Raw genomic sequence first — 18,822 nt, forward strand, 5'->3', positions numbered from 1 at the left:
CCTCAATCTTCTAAATTCAAGGAAATAAAAAACAAGTTTTTGCAACCTGTCTTCATAATTTATCCCTTTAAGCCCCAGTATCCTTCCAGTGAATCTGCGTTGTACCCCCTTCCAAGGCCAAAATACCTTTCGTGGCACTCGGTGCCCAAAACTAAACATAGTATCCCAGATGGGGTCTGACCACGGCTCTGTACAATTGAAGCAACAATTCCTCATTTTTGAATTCCAACCCCGTTGAGATAACAAGCCTCTTATTATAACATACCAGTCACTTATTATAAAAAGGCCTTCAGCCAGTAAAGGATCTCAAACCTTGAAAAGATGTACCCTGATCAGAATGAATGCTTCATTGGTGCCTGCCCTAAGCATATTAATGAGGACAACAGTAGTTTCTCCAAATTCTGCCTACGAAAGACTGCAAGGTGAGTTCCTGATGTCATTTTGGAATTCCGGGGTGATGTGGAATGGAGGTCAGACACTTTCCCCATGTTAAAGGACAACCAGCCACACCCAGTCACTCCAACAGAATGCCTGGTAGTCAGCTGCAGAGCAGCATCGGTTAGAGTCTGGGAATAGGTTCCAAGCCCCTTCTTTTGGCCATTGGGTGGGGGGGGAAATGACATTTTATATAACAAGAAAAAATTAGCAATGTATAGATTTGTATGAATTAAAAATAACAGCACAACAGTTTTTTTAATAAATTGATTTGATCATGCCTACCCTGCAGAAATACACAAAAATCCTAACTATACATTCGAGCTCAAAGGTCAGAAACCAACTGAGGAAATAAAGATCTGGCCTTAAAATGTAATACTTCCATTTTACAACCATCTCTATTTAAAGTGAATTTAAATGAAATAAAATGAGAAAATGCTGGAAAGTCACAGCAGATCCATCAGCACCCGTGAAGAGAAAAGACAGCTTAATGTCTCAGATGTGGATCCTTCATCAGAACAGAAACTGAGAATAAACGAGCCCCTTATAAGCTGAATTTATGTTGCATAAGACCAAACCCTTTGGCTCCTGATGCCGAGGTATCATGCAGCCAATATCAACCACAAAGTAAACTTGCTGGTTGCTCTAAGGCTGGCCACCAAGAAGATCTGCCAAAAAAAGGTATTCTGGGCTACCGGCCTTAGCGAATCTGATAAATTTACTTTGGGGTCGCTGAGGGCTGGGTGAGACTCAGATGTCAGGAGCCAGTGGTACCACCACAGTTCTCACGCAATATAAAAGCAACTTTAATGTAAATTTTTGCACTCAAGTATGACAGGCACAACCATTTTGAACTATGAATAATGTCTGATTCCATTCTGTTATTTTGAATCTTTTAGCCTTGAGATAAATGTACAGGGGTGACTCCATGATCCAGTGGAGAGCAGCATTCACGGGGAGCCAGCTAGGAAAATCACAGATACATAGCTCACTATTTTCCTTTGATGGAAGATTATGGGTTGCATGTCTGCAATTTTCCAAGAAGCATTCCCTACAAGTGCCACTACCCTGAATTTACTTGAAGGTTGTGCAGGACTCTCAATGTAACTCCAGTGGGTGTTCAGCAAAATCCACTGGAAAAAGGCAGGGATCTGATTATGCCAGTTCCCCACTAACTCTAGGAGTTTTCAGTTGGCATTGTAGGAGGTGGAATCTCCTACAATGCTCCTTATAAGGTCAGTGATGTCATGAGGGTGGGAGCTCCTTATGCTGGAAATTCCCATTTCCCCAGCCAAGAGAAATTAGGTGTACTAGCTCCAAATGGATGCAGGCGGGCACCACCTGGGGGGAAGGGTTCCCAGTGAGGGGAAAGAACTGACATATTGAAGAAAGGATAACATTTTCTTTAAAAAAAAAGTTGTGTTTGACCCCTTACACAATGTGGCGGAGGGAGCCGAAGGGAATATGGCTGGAAGGGAATATGGGAGGCTGGGCACCCCTCTCTCCCAATGGTGGGCAGATGACAATTTTGCAACCAAATTGGGCCACATGAGTGATGTGCCCATTGTGGTGGCGGCACCCGCCAGTCCCATGCAAATACCCTACTGCTGACCACCCCCGCCCACCCCGAAAAAAAAACTCCAGTCTGTTTAATGCAGAAGAGCACCGGAGTGCATGATCCCAGTATCACCTCCAGGATCTCAGCCCATCTCCGAATCACCACATATATTTTTCTGAGATTATTCTACTGAGGCCTGATTATATTAACAAGGACTGAAATTTGAGCAAAAAATTGCAGGACCAGAAACACAGTAGATTAAAACTTTGTCCTTTCACTTTTAGATCCCTGGTTAGAATCTAGTCAGCTGGATGGGATTAACATTACCTGTACCTGATGCAAAACTCTGGGGCAGTGGACTAACACCTAAATCATGGCAGTTAGAGAGGCATTAATAGCGATAAATACCAGGAGATATCTATGCCATTTTCTAATGTCTGTCACTTTTGGGACTAAGTTCAAATCCATTAGTAGTGATGAAAGTCTCCTCTCTCCAATGGCTGTGAGGATCCTAATTGAAATGAGTTTGAGTAATGTCAATCCAGGTGTCAGTGAATGTGATTTCATACTGACCACAAAGCAGACTAATTGGGATTAATTGGCAGTTCCATTCAGAGTTGTATTCACTAGTTGTAGTAAAATCGCAAACATGCTCTTTACGCACTAATTTGTAATTTTACAACAAATCGTGAACAGAGGAAATCTTCCCCCCAAGAATAGTGGTTGTGGGAAATGAAATGTCACAGTGATCTAGCAAAAGTGTTCTTCAGTGAATGGCTAGTCGTTGGAATGAAATAGAAAGAGCTTTAGCTTGGATCTAACCCAAGCTATACCTGACCTGCAAGTTCTTGTTGCAAACACTGAGCATCAAAAGTAGAATGATTTCCCTGTCACTAGCATTCCTTATCTTTATGAGCACAAAATTGTACTAGCTTTTTGTATATTTAGAATAATAAATAAATAATAAGTGTTTTAAGGATGCATTTACACCACAGTTTCATGAATCTGGAGTCGGGACCTAATTTAACACCGGAGTGAAGCAGACCGAGACTCCCTGGAAAGGAAGGGTCGCTAAGTTTCACTTCAGAGTCTGTTTAGGTCTTAACACGTACATTTAGTGCTGCTAAATGTGTAGCGTAAATGCACCCCAAGCGTTCGTACACTAATATCGAAACAGTAATTTCTAGGCTCTGATCTCAGGCATCTTTAAAATATAAGGTTGGGCAAGAACACATTTTCGTGAAAACAAGGTTTATTGGAAGATTGAAACCCGGAGTCCATTGGGAGCACAACATTGCTAATAAGGCCCTTATTTTAGAATTCTTTGTGTCACTAAACTACAAGCTACCCTTACTTTGACCTGATCCCTGGAGAGTTAAACACAAGCACATTCTCCAGAGAAGAAACTGGCAATAGGAGAGCGGGAGCTATTAGGCAGTGATTATTCAGTCAATAAATATTTAATGGAGTATGGGTGCTGCTGGATATGAACTGAATAATGGAATTATAATACAATACTCGATAGATACATGACATTGGGAATATTAGAACAATTCTAGAGCACACAAATAGATTCTACTTCTTATCTTTATGGTGATGTAAGCTGGAGAACCAGATTTAAACTGCCCAACCACTTGTCTCAAAGATGAGATTTATTTAATATTTGAACTCAGAATGAAACTAAAATAATCTTGTGTGGGCGATGTCAGATTTCATATTATTAAAAGGATTAAATTTAGACAAGATCTTTACACAAACCACTGTTGTTATGTAAGATTTAAGAGTTTCAACAGTGCGCAGAAACTTCTGAGAACAGTCCACAGTTAAACATCTTTAAGAGGTAGAAAATATAGAATTGATCAGTGTGGTCTAATTCGATATGAGGGACATTTCCCAATGTCCTAAATCCTTGAACTCAGTGTCTGCTGTTGCTGATATACTCCAGCGACTTGATAACATTACTACACATGTTGTAACAATGTGTGTCTGAAATAAGGCAAAACAAAAAACAGAACAATTCAGAAAGTTCAGCATAAAATGGATCGTTCGCTGTTCCTCCAGCCACGTGTCCAAGTTTTCAACAAATAGTATGATTTGCAATAGATTTCATAACAACCAAATATTTCCCTTTCTTCCCTTTCTTTATTTTTTCTATCACTGCCATTTTTCCATTCTCTCGTTCACCATTTTTTTTCTATTTTCCTCCTATTTTATTCTTTTGCATTTCTTCCTCTGCCATTACCATTTTTGTTCATTTCTATTTCCTTTCTTAAATCACTACACTTGCCAATCATTTTGCGTGCCCTGACCTTTATGAAAGTCTCTCCCAACCGTTCTATCTTTTGCACTATTCCAAATAGTTCCATATTTACAAATTCTCAAACGACGATGGCTCTTTATGTAGTAGCTCTGCAAAAAAATTGGCACGACAAAAAATCTTGCATGTAACAAATTGCACCGGAGAAACCCCTTTGTTTCTGATGAAGCATTGGTACAGTTGTTCTGTGGAAATCAGCCAGAACTCCAAGTCAAAAATCTCTCTAAGGGCTTGTCCAAGATGCCAGTGTCAGTAAGGATTAATGATTTGCATTCTCTGATCTACAGTCCTGAGTTCTGCAGCTTGATAACATCATTCTGGTCAGTTGGAAGCCTTTGGCCTCCTACGGTGCTGGAGACTGGAACGGACCGAAGCGGATGTTGCCAGACATTACCTGCTGAGGATGAGTTGCCGGGGTCCACCACCGGCACCCATCCTCTTCTGAACTAATTACTCCTCGAGAGGCAGGCCCCGCTCGCTCTCACGTGCTAATGGTGCATTTTCTGCCAATGCACCTCTTGCCATCTAGAGGAAGCTCCCACTGAGAAGTTTGAAACTTCACCAGCAAAGCTGTATATTAAAGTGACTTGTTGTGACATGTCATATGGGATTAGGGATACATTAGTCTTGCCACATCGCTCACCATCAGTGATATCTTTGTGCAGCAATGCTCCTGATCTGTACAGTCACCTTCTTAAAGTTAGTTGAAAAAGCTCTGTTATCTGTTTTCTCATTGCTGGTTGGAATTAAAGGTGGAGCATTTCTGTTAGCCCTTTTTATACTATTCAAAATAAATCACAAAAACCCTTCATTGAACACAACTAAGGCTCAGATTGTTAGAGGGAGATCTTAATACATCCACAATGGCTGATATGTAAAGCTTAGGGACGCTTAGAAACATTTAGTGCTGATAGATCTTTTTCTGTATTGTATTGGCAAGGCATAATGTCATTTTATATTCAGTGCCTAGGATAACTCCATAAATCACGTGTGTTAGCATGTGACTGATCCTGATTATGAAATATGAAATGGTATTCCCCCGCACACATGTACACACACACAATCCTATGTATTTATCAATTTAATTACTAAATGTTATATTTTTCAATGCAAATTTTTAGCAGAAAGCAGAGCGATGCATTGTAACACCTGAATGCCTTGGGATATTTTTAGACTTTTATATAACATCACACTGTGATTAGAAATACAGCAGCACAAGTCTAAATGATATCACATCAGTTGTTAAAATATTCATGCTGAGCTCCTCCAATGGCTTAGTGGGTAGACCAGCCACCCAGTGTTGTACTAAGCCACATACACCCTGAAGGTTCCAGGTTCAATCCCTGCCCTCTGCTGAGTTGTCTGATCTTAGCTGGGGTGACCTCATTGGCCTCAGCACCCCACTAAGGAGGAGAAAAACATCCCAGTATTCCCGTTCCTAGTTGCAGTCAGAAACTCCTGCTGGAGAATGTGTATGTCTAGACGTCAGGTGAGGACAGGATCAGGTTTGGATGTGATACCCATCATGGTAAAATAGCCCAGTGAAACTTACTATCAAGTCTCACATGTGAAGAATAGCTAATTGAATGAGATACCTGAGAGGAACCATTGCAGCAGGAAGTCTATATAAGTCATTGTACCAATTTTGCAGGATTTGAAGACATTTAACTGTAAATCTGTAAGAACTTGAATCAATGTCCTAGGAAATTCGTACAAGTATATACAAAGTATCATTGGTACAAATTTCCTGTCAGACCAGCACTCATGTAATCATACATCAGCATGAGTCACCATATTCAGGAGAGATGGAGAATAAAAGGGAAAAATATATTCAGGAGCCAAAGTCACTGGACTATGCATTGGAAGATATTACTTATACATCACTAAGTTTTTAAGGTGGAGGTCACAAGGGGAATTTTCCAACTTTACGCTGTAGCTCGTTTCACCTGGCAAGAGTGCACATTGGAAAACTGGGGGTGGGCTACGCACAATATTCCAATTCTTAATTTAAACAATCGGACGATCACGCACATTGCATCACCTGAATTTCCGATACGCGCTACTGGCAAGAGAGGTTCCCCGCTGTAAGCATAAAGCTTGAAAAATCAGGCCCCATCGCTCAACGTTGAAAAGCAATCGCCATGTCCTAAGTTTTCCACTATTTCTGCACTGCTAAATCAATGTAACTGGGGTGTGCTCATGAAAAAGTGTTTAACACATTTTTGTTAGCTTGTTTAAACCACATGATCTGACGATGTAAGTTGTGTTGAAGTACACCACCACATCACTTGTGTGCGACAGCATGCACTTGGCTTTTTTCTCTCAAAATAGCAAGGGCCTGCCAAACATTTTTTCATGAGTCAGTGTCTCCTTATGGTTACCATCTAAAAAAATTTGTACTTTTTCTGTCGGAGATGATCTTATTATAAACATTTAAGTAAAGGGAGAAGTAATGTTTTGGAAATGTTTCTGTGCTAAATATTTCTTAACATTAGTGGGAGTAAATCATCCTTGACTGGCATTTAAACTCCCCTGTCTTAGCCTGGCATGCAAGGCTAGTGTCCAAGTAGTTTAATACAGTGCATGCTGCAGAGTTGCTTGTAGCTGATGATCAAGGCTAGTATAACAGATTTGGCTGGTTGGTTGGTAACTGGGTTCAGTAGAAGAGGGCAGGCAATTATCCTGTTTACATTCTACATCTGTCCTTATTGAATGAGTCTCACCGTTTCTTCACCAGACTGCTGGATTGATTATCCTATAGAAATGGAATCTTTGATTTCAGGGATGGGGGAAGGTGATGAAAGAAAACTGAGAGGAACAGTCCCACATTGCAGAATGGCAGCCACTGGTGAAGAAGTTATGTGTTGTATTGATCATATCACCACCCTTAATGGTGTCTCAGCAGAAAACAAGAGTTGGGCAGGGGACCTGAAACTGAAGCAAAGTATAGGGGAAATAAATTATAATTAAGGAAAATATCAAGCTGATGCAAATGGTATAAAGGGGGGAATTTTAACCCCCAAGAATGGGTGGCTTTGGGGCAGGTGGGTAGTTAAAATATTTGATTTTTGGAGCACGATCGCAACCCAGCTCCAACTCGCCCACTTCCCGATTTAACTGAGGTGTGTTTGGACACGTGTGAGTAAGCAACTTACCGCAGTCGGGACCTTAATTAATTCAGGTGGGCGGGTATTTATAGCATCAATTAATGTCCTTGTGAGACGTTAAGTAGCTCTTTTTAAATTGAATTTGACTCAACTTTAAATTTAATGCCTCCAGCGCGGGTTTCCTGGGGCTCGTGAATCTCGCCAGTGAAAAAGAGGTGAGAAGGCCCGGATCAGCAGGTGAATGTCTTTATTGCACTGCTTGTGGGCCAGGCAGGGCAGGGTCCATCAAGCTTATCTGCCGCGATCAGACTCCTGCGATCAGCCGACCCCGCACCGCCCACAATGATGACTGAGGACCCGCCCCCCTCCCCCCAATGGCAGATTGCCCACCTCCCCCCGATGGCCAACTTCTCACCTCCAACTTCTCGCCCTACCTCCGATCTGCAACTGTTCTCTTAACCTGTGATCTCCCCAACTTTTCTCTCAACCTGTTCACCTCCTGGCCCTCAATCTTCTCCCCGGCTCCCTCTTCTGATGTCCTTCACGGCCCCCTTCCGCCCTATGTCTTCCACAGTCCGCGATCTTCTCCCCGGCTTCCCCCCCCCCCCCCCGCCACCGATGTCCTCCATGGCCCGCGATCTCTCCCTCCCTCCTCTCCGATCCCGCAGGCCTTCCCACCCGACAGTCAGCCAGCCTCTCAATCTGGCTGGCTGCTGGGCGTGAAACCCGGAAGTAACATTTTTATCCTTCAATTAAGTTGCGTTCGCAGATTCCACCCGCTCACTTCACTTCCGGGTTTCATGTCCGACAAACCTCCCCCCTCCCCCCCAACCCGGCCCTCTTCCTGCCTCCATATTAAACTGCAGGCCAAAAAGTCAGATCTGTATTGCAGTTAATTGGAGCTTTAACTATTGTCACTAGAATGGTCTTGAAACCCAACAAAAGGGAAGGTTTTCTTTGTGCATTAGATGTCAAGAAATCATAAACCCATTCCTTATAGAGTTTCTAATTTTGCTACAGCCAGCAGACAGTGAAAATTTCCCCCCACTATGCCTTCTACTATTTTAAAGAGTTTCAGAGGGATTTTGGGATAAATGAAACTTAGCTGCATTGTTACATGAAGGAAGGAAGCGGTATGGGTGACTTAAAGATATGTCCTCTTTCGCCCTGGGAATAGAACTGTGAATTTAGACCTTTAAATTATACATTGGGAACAGCAGCTGATAGCACTTGTGGGTCACAAGGGTCATTGATGGCACCGAGAGAGCGATGATGACTTGTACTGATTTCTATATCTTCACTGTCAGGAACCGGACCAACGGGGTGTCTAGTAGAAAAGATTTATGTCTCCTGTGCTCAGAGCTGAAATTGGGTGGAATATGTAAGAGGGCCGACTGTGGCATTTTTAGCAGCTCAACTGGCAGAGAAACTGCCCCCTTACCAAAACAAGGTATTGGCCATCTAATACCAAAATCCCATAACATTGTATCAAATTCAAAAAAGTTCTGTCTGATAGGGAAAATTATAACGCTTTCATTGTATTCTCTAATTTGTATAGAATCTAACAGGATCGCAATGATGTTTAATGATATTAAACAGTACGATCATAATCCAGTACAGTTTGAAACTCCAGGAGTGAGTCATCTTCAGTAAAAAGATTCTTTGGGAGCTAACTAGCTTTTGTTGTAAGGTACATAGGAAAGCAACCAGAGAATTTTAACCTCTTACTCATGACACATTTATTCAAGTTGTGATTTTATGTACATTAATAGGCTCTTTCCTAGAGTAGTCAGGAATATACTTTACAAAATGGTTAAAAGTGCCACCGATGGCAATTAAGGAGGAAATATTTGAGCTTTTTACCCAGTCGGTTATAGGGAGATGCTGTCAACATAATATTGGCACTATTACTATGGGACTCACTTATTGTGCTGATAAATAATGCATGCTTTTATAATATATATATTAAAGCTTAGAATGTTATAGTGTGGAGTTCATTAATATTTTATGGATGATTATTCAGTAATTAATCTAAAACATGACAGGCCACGTTTTTTTTTCCTTTTTCTGCTGCTTCTGGCAATCTTGGTCAATTTCACATCAAGTTTCTATCTCCATCTCCCCCAGTTTAGATTCCCAGAGTGACTGGGTCAGGTTTCACTGTTGCTTTCTGTTGGCACCCAGAGTTATTTCAATTTTCTCCCTTTATCCCAGGTTTTCCCTGTTACCCTGGATGACCCCAATTTTTCACTTCATTCCTAGGTTTCCATTGATATTCAGAGTGACCTCAATTCTCAAATGTTACTTGAGATTATCACTAGTATCTAAATTGACAGCAATACCCTCACTTCACTCCAAATTCAATGAAATATCAATCATAATTTTTACCATGATCTTTGGTTTGCAGTCTCCAACTCTTTCATTTTTGATTTATCTTTCTAATTAGGTGATGATGGCCTGTACGATGGGTACTCTGCGATTGCACCAGAAGAGGACCTCAATGCTGATGACGAGACGGGGCCTCTGTCTCTCAGTGCACAAGATCTTTCCTCGCCTGCCACATCTAATGAAGACTTCACACCAAAGGAGGGCTACCCCTACAAAGCTCCCATATATATTCCTGATGATATTCCCATTCCACCAGAATTTGAACTCCGTGAGTCAAGCATTCCAGGTGCCGGATTAGGAATATGGACTAAGAGAAAGATTGAAGTGGGTGAAAAACTTGGCCCTTATGTGGGAGAAGAGCTATCAAGCCTGAAGGATCCTTCTCACGGCTGGGAAGTAAGCATATATTTTAATTTATATAAATTTCAAATGTCTATAGTTTGGGGGGAGTGGGTTGTGTTATTTGGAAAAGCTTCTAGTTTGGACTGTGATCATCTCCTTTTCATGTGGATTTTTAAAAAAAATCATGACGTGTTTAGCTTTTGAATGTGTTCATTCTCTTGGTGTGCCGAACAACTAGTCCCGTTCCATCACAGACAAAGCAAAACTTGAAGTTGTTGCTTTGATGGTAAGCAGGGATGTCTGGCCTTTGATATAGTGGGATATATTTTCAACTCACCACCCAGGCATAGGGCTAGCATTGTGAATCAGCTGCCCCTTATAGAAAGATTGCCCAATTTTCACTTCTACTGAAATCAATGAAAATGAAAATCGGGCAGTTTCGATAATGGGCGGCCGATTCGCAACGCTATCCCTTTGCCCAGGTGGCAAGTTGAACATCTACCCAGTGAGTACTGGTTTAAAGGTTTCTTTACTACCTCTCGTGAGAGTTTTCAAGCAGGAATAGTTCTTGGAACAAGCCCACTCCAAAAATGCTACTCTCACAAAATGCTGTTCACGTTGGTGGTGAGATGCTGCCTCGGTAGCTACTCGATCTGCTGCAGTACAATTTATTTCAACATCTTTATTTTTTATTATATTTCACTTATTTCTATTTATTGTTTTTACCAAAAATAGTACCTGAAATAAACGTTATCTGATCAGATTCCTAAAGATTGACAGGTGATTGGTGCAGAAATACTGATGTATGATGATCGTTTTATGATAGCAATTATACAGTAGTACAACAACCAACTGAACTGTTGGTATTATGGCAGTGTGACTGTTCATGGTTTTTGTACTGTGACTGGTTAAATTATTAGCTATGTCATAATAATGACCCCAGATGTAACTAGCAGCCTACACACAGAGCACAAGAACTTTTATTTATTTACATCTTTGTTTCTTTTTTCCAAATGTGGAATGTAGCATAATGGCAATGCAACATCTACTGGGGGAGAAGGACTCTTCTGGTGACTATGTGTTACCAACATTGTCAATGTAGCATGAAGATTTCTCATCTTTATTATTTCTAGCAAAATTAGAAAAGCATTTAAAAAAGAACAAATTTAGAATTTCGTCAGAAATACTGATCAGAAGAAGTTACCTACTGTGGTAGATTTTCAACTTGCCGCTAAGGCATAAAACTGGCTGCCTGTTATGAAACCACCTGATATTCAGCTGTTTCTGTAATGGACAGCCAATCTGCAAAGCCACTTTTATGCCCAGGCAGCGACATCCCACTATATTTATGATGTCGCTAACACATCATAAACACGAGGCAATATTCTCCCAGGCTCCTAATATCCTTATATTTCTCCTATAATACTGAAAACTAATTTCATTATTATAGCTTCCTGTCAATTTTGCAACAATCTTATTCAGCAATGATGACATCATAAGAGTCTCTTTCAATATTAGCTTTTAACAATCATTATTATTTTGAAGACTGTCGTAAATATATAGTAAAAATTATATAGGATGACGTGTCGATGGCAGTCATTTAATTGAAGATTCATAAACCACTGAATATCCTTCTCAAGGCTATATGGTATCAAGTAAAGGATTTGTCCTCCAACCTTCCACAAATCTACCTGAACATTTTTCACAGTTTTGCCAGCAAAATGACACCTGCACAGCAACTTCTACAAATGCGATGAGGTATCAGAGGAGTGAACATTTCACGTATGCCAGACTGCGGAATGATTATACAATCTGGTCATACATGTCAGGGAATGTGCTGCCAGAATTGTAATGTGATCTGGCATCACATTCTTGTCACTCCAAACTGACACTCAGCTATCACAATTTCCACTCTACATTTCAGTGATGTTAATGTTATTTAATCTTGTAAAGTTGAAGGCTCAAGATGAAACTTTATAATATTTCTGAAAATACTCATGGAAAATAAACCCAGGAAGAAAAAAAGGTTTTCTCATTAAAAAATTCATTCCAACTGACTGCTGGGCACATACCAGATCACCGTTATGTTGCTTCAATTAGTGACCAGCTGTCAAATATTCAGAAGTGCTTGAGGAGACTTTAGAACAGAAAAACTGTCACCTCTCCAATGACAGAATTGCAGCTCTTATGAGCTGACCATAGAGGGACACTGTAGTCAAGATGGACCTTCATAACTGAAAGGGAATGCAAGGACAAAAAGTCCCAAGGAGGAGCAGATTTCACAGCCCTCAAAAATACATTGACCTTGTTCCACATTAATGTCACTTTCCTACAAGGGAGAAGAGCCTTGTGTCATTTTGTCACAATGATCTCCCATGCTAGTGACATAGTACAGCTCACCATGATGTGCACCATCACGGCATGAGTTTGAAACCAACTAATAAAAAGGTTTGGCCAACACTTTGTGATTAAAATATTTCAGCTTTAAAGGGCTATTACCATTATTTCAAAGAGCAAAATAGCCTAGAAATGATGTGCGTCATTTTATAGTGCAAAGACATAATAATGTGAAAGCAAAATGGTGCCATTTTCACAATGTGATGTTCTCTAATTACATGATGATGATGTGATGCAGGCCATTGCATGGCGTATTGACAAAGGTATTGGCAAAAAAACGTACATCAATAACCTTTGCTGTTGCTGATACCTCTTTAAATAATTACAATTAGGATGAAATTGCTGCAGAAATCACAGTGGGATTGTGGATCATTTAATTTCTGTGTGAATTTAAATCTGAACTTTGAGAGGTTAAAAATAATTACAACGAAAAGCCCCACTCTAAACCAACACTCAGGACCAATCTGAAATCAAATGATCCAGATAAATTTGTAAAAAATACCAACTTCCAATGTGCAGGTTTTTTTTTAAAAATGTACATTTTCTTTTCTGTGCCACTCAGGAAAACTCACCATTTCTCATCAGAAAAGGCAATGGAAATGTACAAAATTCATCACATTGGCTTGGGTTGGGGAGTTTCTGTACTTTAGTCACAAGGTGCACAATCTCATTCTATTATTGATACATGACTTCAGTATATCCAAATATCAATCATCTAAATCCATGTCAGACTGCAGTGGACCCAACCAGAAGGCAGGCTGCAATGTTTAAGTGGCTATATTACTACATCCGGTTCCACAATTGAAGTTATCTAATTGCTTGACTGGACCAGAAATCAAAACTTTGAAAAGAAACTTGCTTGAGATGAGCAGCAGGAATAACAAACAATAAATAAAATGTGCTAAAGAGAAGCTGAAGTTTGAAAATGAAAATGGGAAATATGACCCGACAGGGAATCAGTTGAATGTGATTAGAGTGCACTCGCCCTATTCTGGACTCAAGTCATAAATTTAGTTTTTATCTCATTTTTAAGGCCAGCACGAGGCATTATCTAATCAGGTATTGGTAAGTTGAAGTACAAATCGAACAAGGGGGGTCACAGGACAAGAGCAAAGGTCAAACCTTTTTGCAGTTTGTCACCAGGGGTTTAGTGTGAACGTGCTGAGGTCCCAGTCCAGATGTGCAGTGTGGCCCAGTGGAGCAGTAACTGTGAAGAAAAGGAATCGACCATATCTTAATCAACAAGAGAGGGAAAAAACGCCTTCTAATAACCTTAGTGACTTGTTTATCTGCTTAGCTCGTTTTAAAAGAAACTGAGATCTCAGTAACTGCTGACAAGGCACATCGGATAATCTTGTGACAGGTCACTGGTCTCTAGAATATCTTTGGTATCTGTGAGTATTTACAATCATATCACAACTTCTACCCTCTGTATTGATCGATTCCATCTTTTACCAGCTCTCTATGCATTCTAATCCATTCGATGTTAGGGAAATAGGTGCAGACGTGTTTGGTGCCAGCACACAGCCCCACAGAGTTGTTGGACATGGGCTCATGCTCATAATTGTCCTAATGATAAGAGCTCAACTTCTGAGATTTCTGAGGAAAGGTGGAAAATGGTGTCAGGGGCACTGGCAAAAAGCTTCAATGTATCACTTGAAGGGATTTTTAAAAACAACATCAAAAGGGAGACAGCACTTAAATAATTCATAAAAACAATAAAACGCTAATATTTGTGACGTACTTTTATCTCTTAGGGTGCATTTATATTTGAGCTACCACACCTACAGCCACGCACCACCTTGTTTATAATGCCTGGCTTTAGTTCGAATCCTCCCAGTCAGTGGAGAGCTCTGTGTAAAGATGCTTATACACATGTGCAGAGCTCTGCTCCTGGACATGCAGCTTTAAATGTTTTGAGAGCACAGGCAAGAGCAACCGAACTCTCAACAAATTTAAGTAAGTTCTGGTTAAAGGCCCCATGACTAAATTTGGAACCTGGTTTGACATGGCACTGAAGGTCTAACCTTATAATGTCAAACACAAAGAGATGTGAGATTGCCTTTTCTGGAGGGCAGATTTCACTCTGTCCCTTCTGGAGTGAGGTCAGGTCAAGTCAGGTGGTGTACTGTTTTTTCTGCTTTGCAGAAACATTAATGTCACCCACATCATCACTATTATCATGAGTCAGGATTTGTGTTAAAGTAATCTACAATAAAGATCTTTTTATTGAGGATCTTTTCTGGTTTATATTAAAAATATATATTCCCGTAGATGTAAATAACTTTAATGACAGTGCGGCATCCATAAAATCTGGTGTTCAGGTTATACCTTCATACACCCACATTACATCCCCAAGCATCAGGTTCCCCCTTTGTTGCCAGAAGGGAACCACCCACACTACTAAAATCCAGGATTCCCCCCCCCCCCAACTCCTGTGAAGCTAACTCCATCCCCTCCTCAATACTGCTAAATACCAGATACACATGTCCATTTTACAGTTTTTTCCCCCCTATTTGGCCTAGGTTTTTATGTGTTTTATCGTCTCTCCCAGGAGATTACATTACATGGCTCCAGGTGGGGTGGGGAATGTCTGTATTGTGATGCATTAAGCATCAAAACTGTGTTGGACAGGCTGGATGGACCAGTGAGACTTTTCCTGCAGTGCATTTCTAAATGCAAACAAGAAGCAATTGGTTTTATTCATGGTTAAAGACACAGACCCCCGAAATCCTGATGGCACGCTTTGCTTATGGAAGTGTGGCAGAGCAGGATTTAAGTGCACAGACACAGAAGAAAGCACAACCCGTCCCAAATCCCGAGGATTCAGTTATTAGCATAATCCGGCAGGTGGCCTGCATCTGTAAGGGTGCATCAGAGGTGCCCACCCTGATCCACCAGCAGACGGTGAAGCAGCCCACAGCCAGTCCACTAGGAAAAACCCGAGACCCTTTCCGGGCCAATAAAAAAAAGTGAGTAAAAGTTTCTCCAGCTCTTGAGGGAGCCATTTGAAGAAAGGTAATTGACCTCCTCCAGAATCAATTACCTCACTCTTGGCAGGTTCTGGGCCTTTTCCAAGGGCCTCAAAGGAATTCATGCCAGCAGTCAGCTGGCGAGAATTCCTTTGAGGCCTTTCTAGGATGTAATGGGCAAGATTTCTGGGGTAGCCAAGGAACTCCACCCCTTTGAAGTGAGGGAGGACTTGTTCGCTTCCCTGACTGGAATTCACAGTGCTTCTTGCACAGGGTGGAATCCCAGCAGAACCAGGTTCCACCCCAAATTCCAGTTCCCCAGCAGCCGATGCACCCATTCATAGTTCATAGTATCCATACAGCACAGAAGGAGGCCATTCGGCCCATCAGTGCCTGTGCCAGCTCTTTGGTAGAGCTATCCAATTAGTCCCACTCCCTTACTTTTTCCCCATAGCCCTGTAAATTTTTTCCCTTCAAGAATTTATTCAATTCCCTTTCAAAAGTTGTTATTGAATCTGCTTCCACCACCCTTTGAGGGTGCATTCCAGATCACAACAACTCGCTGCGGAAAAAAAATGTTTCCTCATGTCGCCTCTGGCTCTTTTGCCAATCACCTTAAATCTGTGTCCTTTGATTACTGACCCTTCTGCCACTGGAAACTGTTTCTCCTTATTTACTCTATCAAAACCATTCATCATTTTGAACACCTCCATCAAATCTCCTCTTAATCTTCCCTGCTCTAAGGAGAACAACCCCAGCTTCTCCAGTGTCTCCTCATAACTGAAGTCCCTCATCCCTGGTACCATTCTAGTAAATCTCTTCTTCACCCTCTCTATGGTCTTGACATCCTTCCTAAAGTGTGGTGCCCAGAAATTAAACACAATACTTCAGCTGAGGCTAACTAGTTTCTTTTATAAAGGTGTAGCATAACTACCTTGCTTTTGTACTCTATGCCTCTATTAATAAAGCCCTGGATCCTATATATTAAAGGCAAATCATGTTTAACTAACTTGATAGAGTTTTTTGGTGAGGTAACAGAGAGGGTAGATGAGGGCAATGCAGTTGATGTGGTGTATATGGACTTTCAAAAAGTGTTTGATAAAGTGCTGCATGGTAGGCTTATCATCAAGATTGTGGCCCATGGAATAAAGGGGGCAGTAGCAACATTGTTACAGAATTGGCTAAGAGAGTAGTGGTGAACAGTTGTTTTTCGGACTGGAGGGAGGTGTACAGTGGTGTTCCCCAGGGGTTGGTACTGGGACCACTGCTTTTCTTGATACATATTAATGACTTGGACTTGGGTATACAGGGCACAACTTCAAAATTTGCAAGTGACACAAAACTTGGAAGGTAGTAAACAGTGAGGAAGATAGTGATAGACTTCAAGAGGATATAGACAGGCTGGTGGCATGGACGGACACATGGCAGAAGGAATTCAACGCAGAAAAATGCAAAGTGATACATTTCAGTAGGAAGAACGAGGAGAGGCAATATAAACCAGAGGGCACAACTCTAAAAGGGGTACAGGAACAGAAAGATCTAGGGGTATATGTGCACAAATTGTTGAAGGTGGCAGGGCAGGTTGAGAAAGCAGTTACAAAAAGTATATGGGATCCTGGGCTTTATAAATAGAGGCATAGAGTACAAAAGCAAGGAAATCATGATGAACCTTTATAAAACACTGCTTCGTCCAGTTCTGGACACTGCACTTTAGGAAAGATGTGAAGGCCTTAGAGAGGGTGCAGAAGAGATTTACTAGAATGATTCCAGGAATGAGGGATTTTAGTTACGTGGATAGACTGGAGAAGATGGGATTGTTCTCCTTGGAACAGAGGCGGTTGCAAGGAGATTTGATAGAGGTATTCCAAATCATGACGGGTCCAGATAGAGTAGATAGAGAGAAACTGTTCCCATTGGCTGAAGGGTCAAGAACCAGAGGACATGGATTTAAGGTGATTGGCAAAAGAACCAAAGGTGACATGAGGTAAAACTTTTTTACACAGCGAGAGGTTAGGATCTGGACTGCACTGCCCAAGGCGGTAGTGGAGGCAGATTCAATCATGGCCTTCAAAAGGGAACTAGATAAGTATTTGAAAGGAAAAAATTTGCAGGGTTACGGGGACAGGGTGGGGGAGTGGGACTAGCTGGATTGCTCTTTCATAGAGTCAGCGCAGACTCGATGGGCCGAATGGCCTCCTTCCATGCTGTAACCTTTCTATGATTCGATGTTTTTTTAACAGCCTTCTCAACTTATCCTGCCACGTTCAAAGATTTGTATACGTACAACCCCAGGTCTCTCTGTTCCTGCACTCCCTTTAAAATTGTACTATTTAGTTTATATTGCTTTTCCTTATTCTTCCTACCAAAATGTATCATTTCACACTTAGCTGTGTTAAATTTTATCTGCCATGTATCTGCCCATTTCACCAGTCTGTCTATGTCCTCCTGAAGTCTGTTACTATCCCCCACATTATTTACTATATTTCTGAGTTTTGTGTCATCTGCAACCATTGAAGTTACACCCTGCAAACCCAAGTCCAAGTCATTAATATATATCAAAAAGAGCAATGGTCCTAATATTGATCCCTGGGGGACACCACTGTATACTTCTCGCTAGTCTGAAAAACACTGTTCACCATTATTCTCTGCTTTCTGTCCCTTAACCAATATTGTATCCACGCTGCCACTGTCCCTTTAATCCCATGGGCTTTAATTTTGCTAACAAGTTTATTATGTGATACTTTATCAAATGCCTTTTGAAAGTCCATATACATAACATCAACCGCACTACCCTCATCAACTCTTTCCTTTATTTCATCAAAGAATTCAATCAAGTTAGTCAAACATAATTTTCCTTTAACAAATCCATGCTGACTTTCATTTATTGGCACACACATGTCCAAGTGCCAATTCATTTTGTCCTGGATTATTGTCTCTAAAAGTTTCCCCACCAGCGATGTTAGGTTGACTGGCCTGTAATTGCTAAGTTTATCCCTCTCCCCCTTTTTTGAACAGGGGTGTGACATCTGCAATCCTCCAGTCCTCTGGCATCGCCCCCATATCTAAAGAGCATTGGAGGATTATGGCCAGAGCCTTCCCAATTTCCGCCCTTACTTCCCTCAGTAACCTAGGATGCATCCCATCTGGACCGGGTGACAGTTCTACTTTGAGTACTGCCAACCTTTTAAGTACCTCCTCTTTCCCAATTTTTATCCTATCCAATATTTCTACTACCTCCTTTACTGCTACAATGGCAGCATTCTCTTCTCTAGTGAGGACCAATACAAAGTATTAATTTAGTACCTC

At 41.1% G+C, this 18,822-nt stretch overlaps 1 protein-coding gene across 7 annotated transcripts in view; it reads left to right on the top strand.

The window, feature by feature from the left end:
• Positions 1–18,822, top strand: part of mecom (MDS1 and EVI1 complex locus) — a 649,231-nt gene that overhangs the window by 230,956 nt on the left and 399,453 nt on the right. For all 7 annotated transcript variants that reach the window (XM_067995110.1, XM_067995114.1, XM_067995111.1 and 4 more), the window contains exon 2: positions 9,864–10,201. In XM_067995110.1, the coding sequence (XP_067851211.1) occupies positions 9,864–10,201 (338 nt within the window). The remainder of the gene's footprint in view (positions 1–9,863; positions 10,202–18,822) is intronic.

This window comes from Heptranchias perlo, chromosome 13, assembly GCF_035084215.1.
Source record: "Heptranchias perlo isolate sHepPer1 chromosome 13, sHepPer1.hap1, whole genome shotgun sequence".
Taxonomy (NCBI): Eukaryota; Metazoa; Chordata; class Chondrichthyes; order Hexanchiformes; family Hexanchidae; genus Heptranchias; species Heptranchias perlo.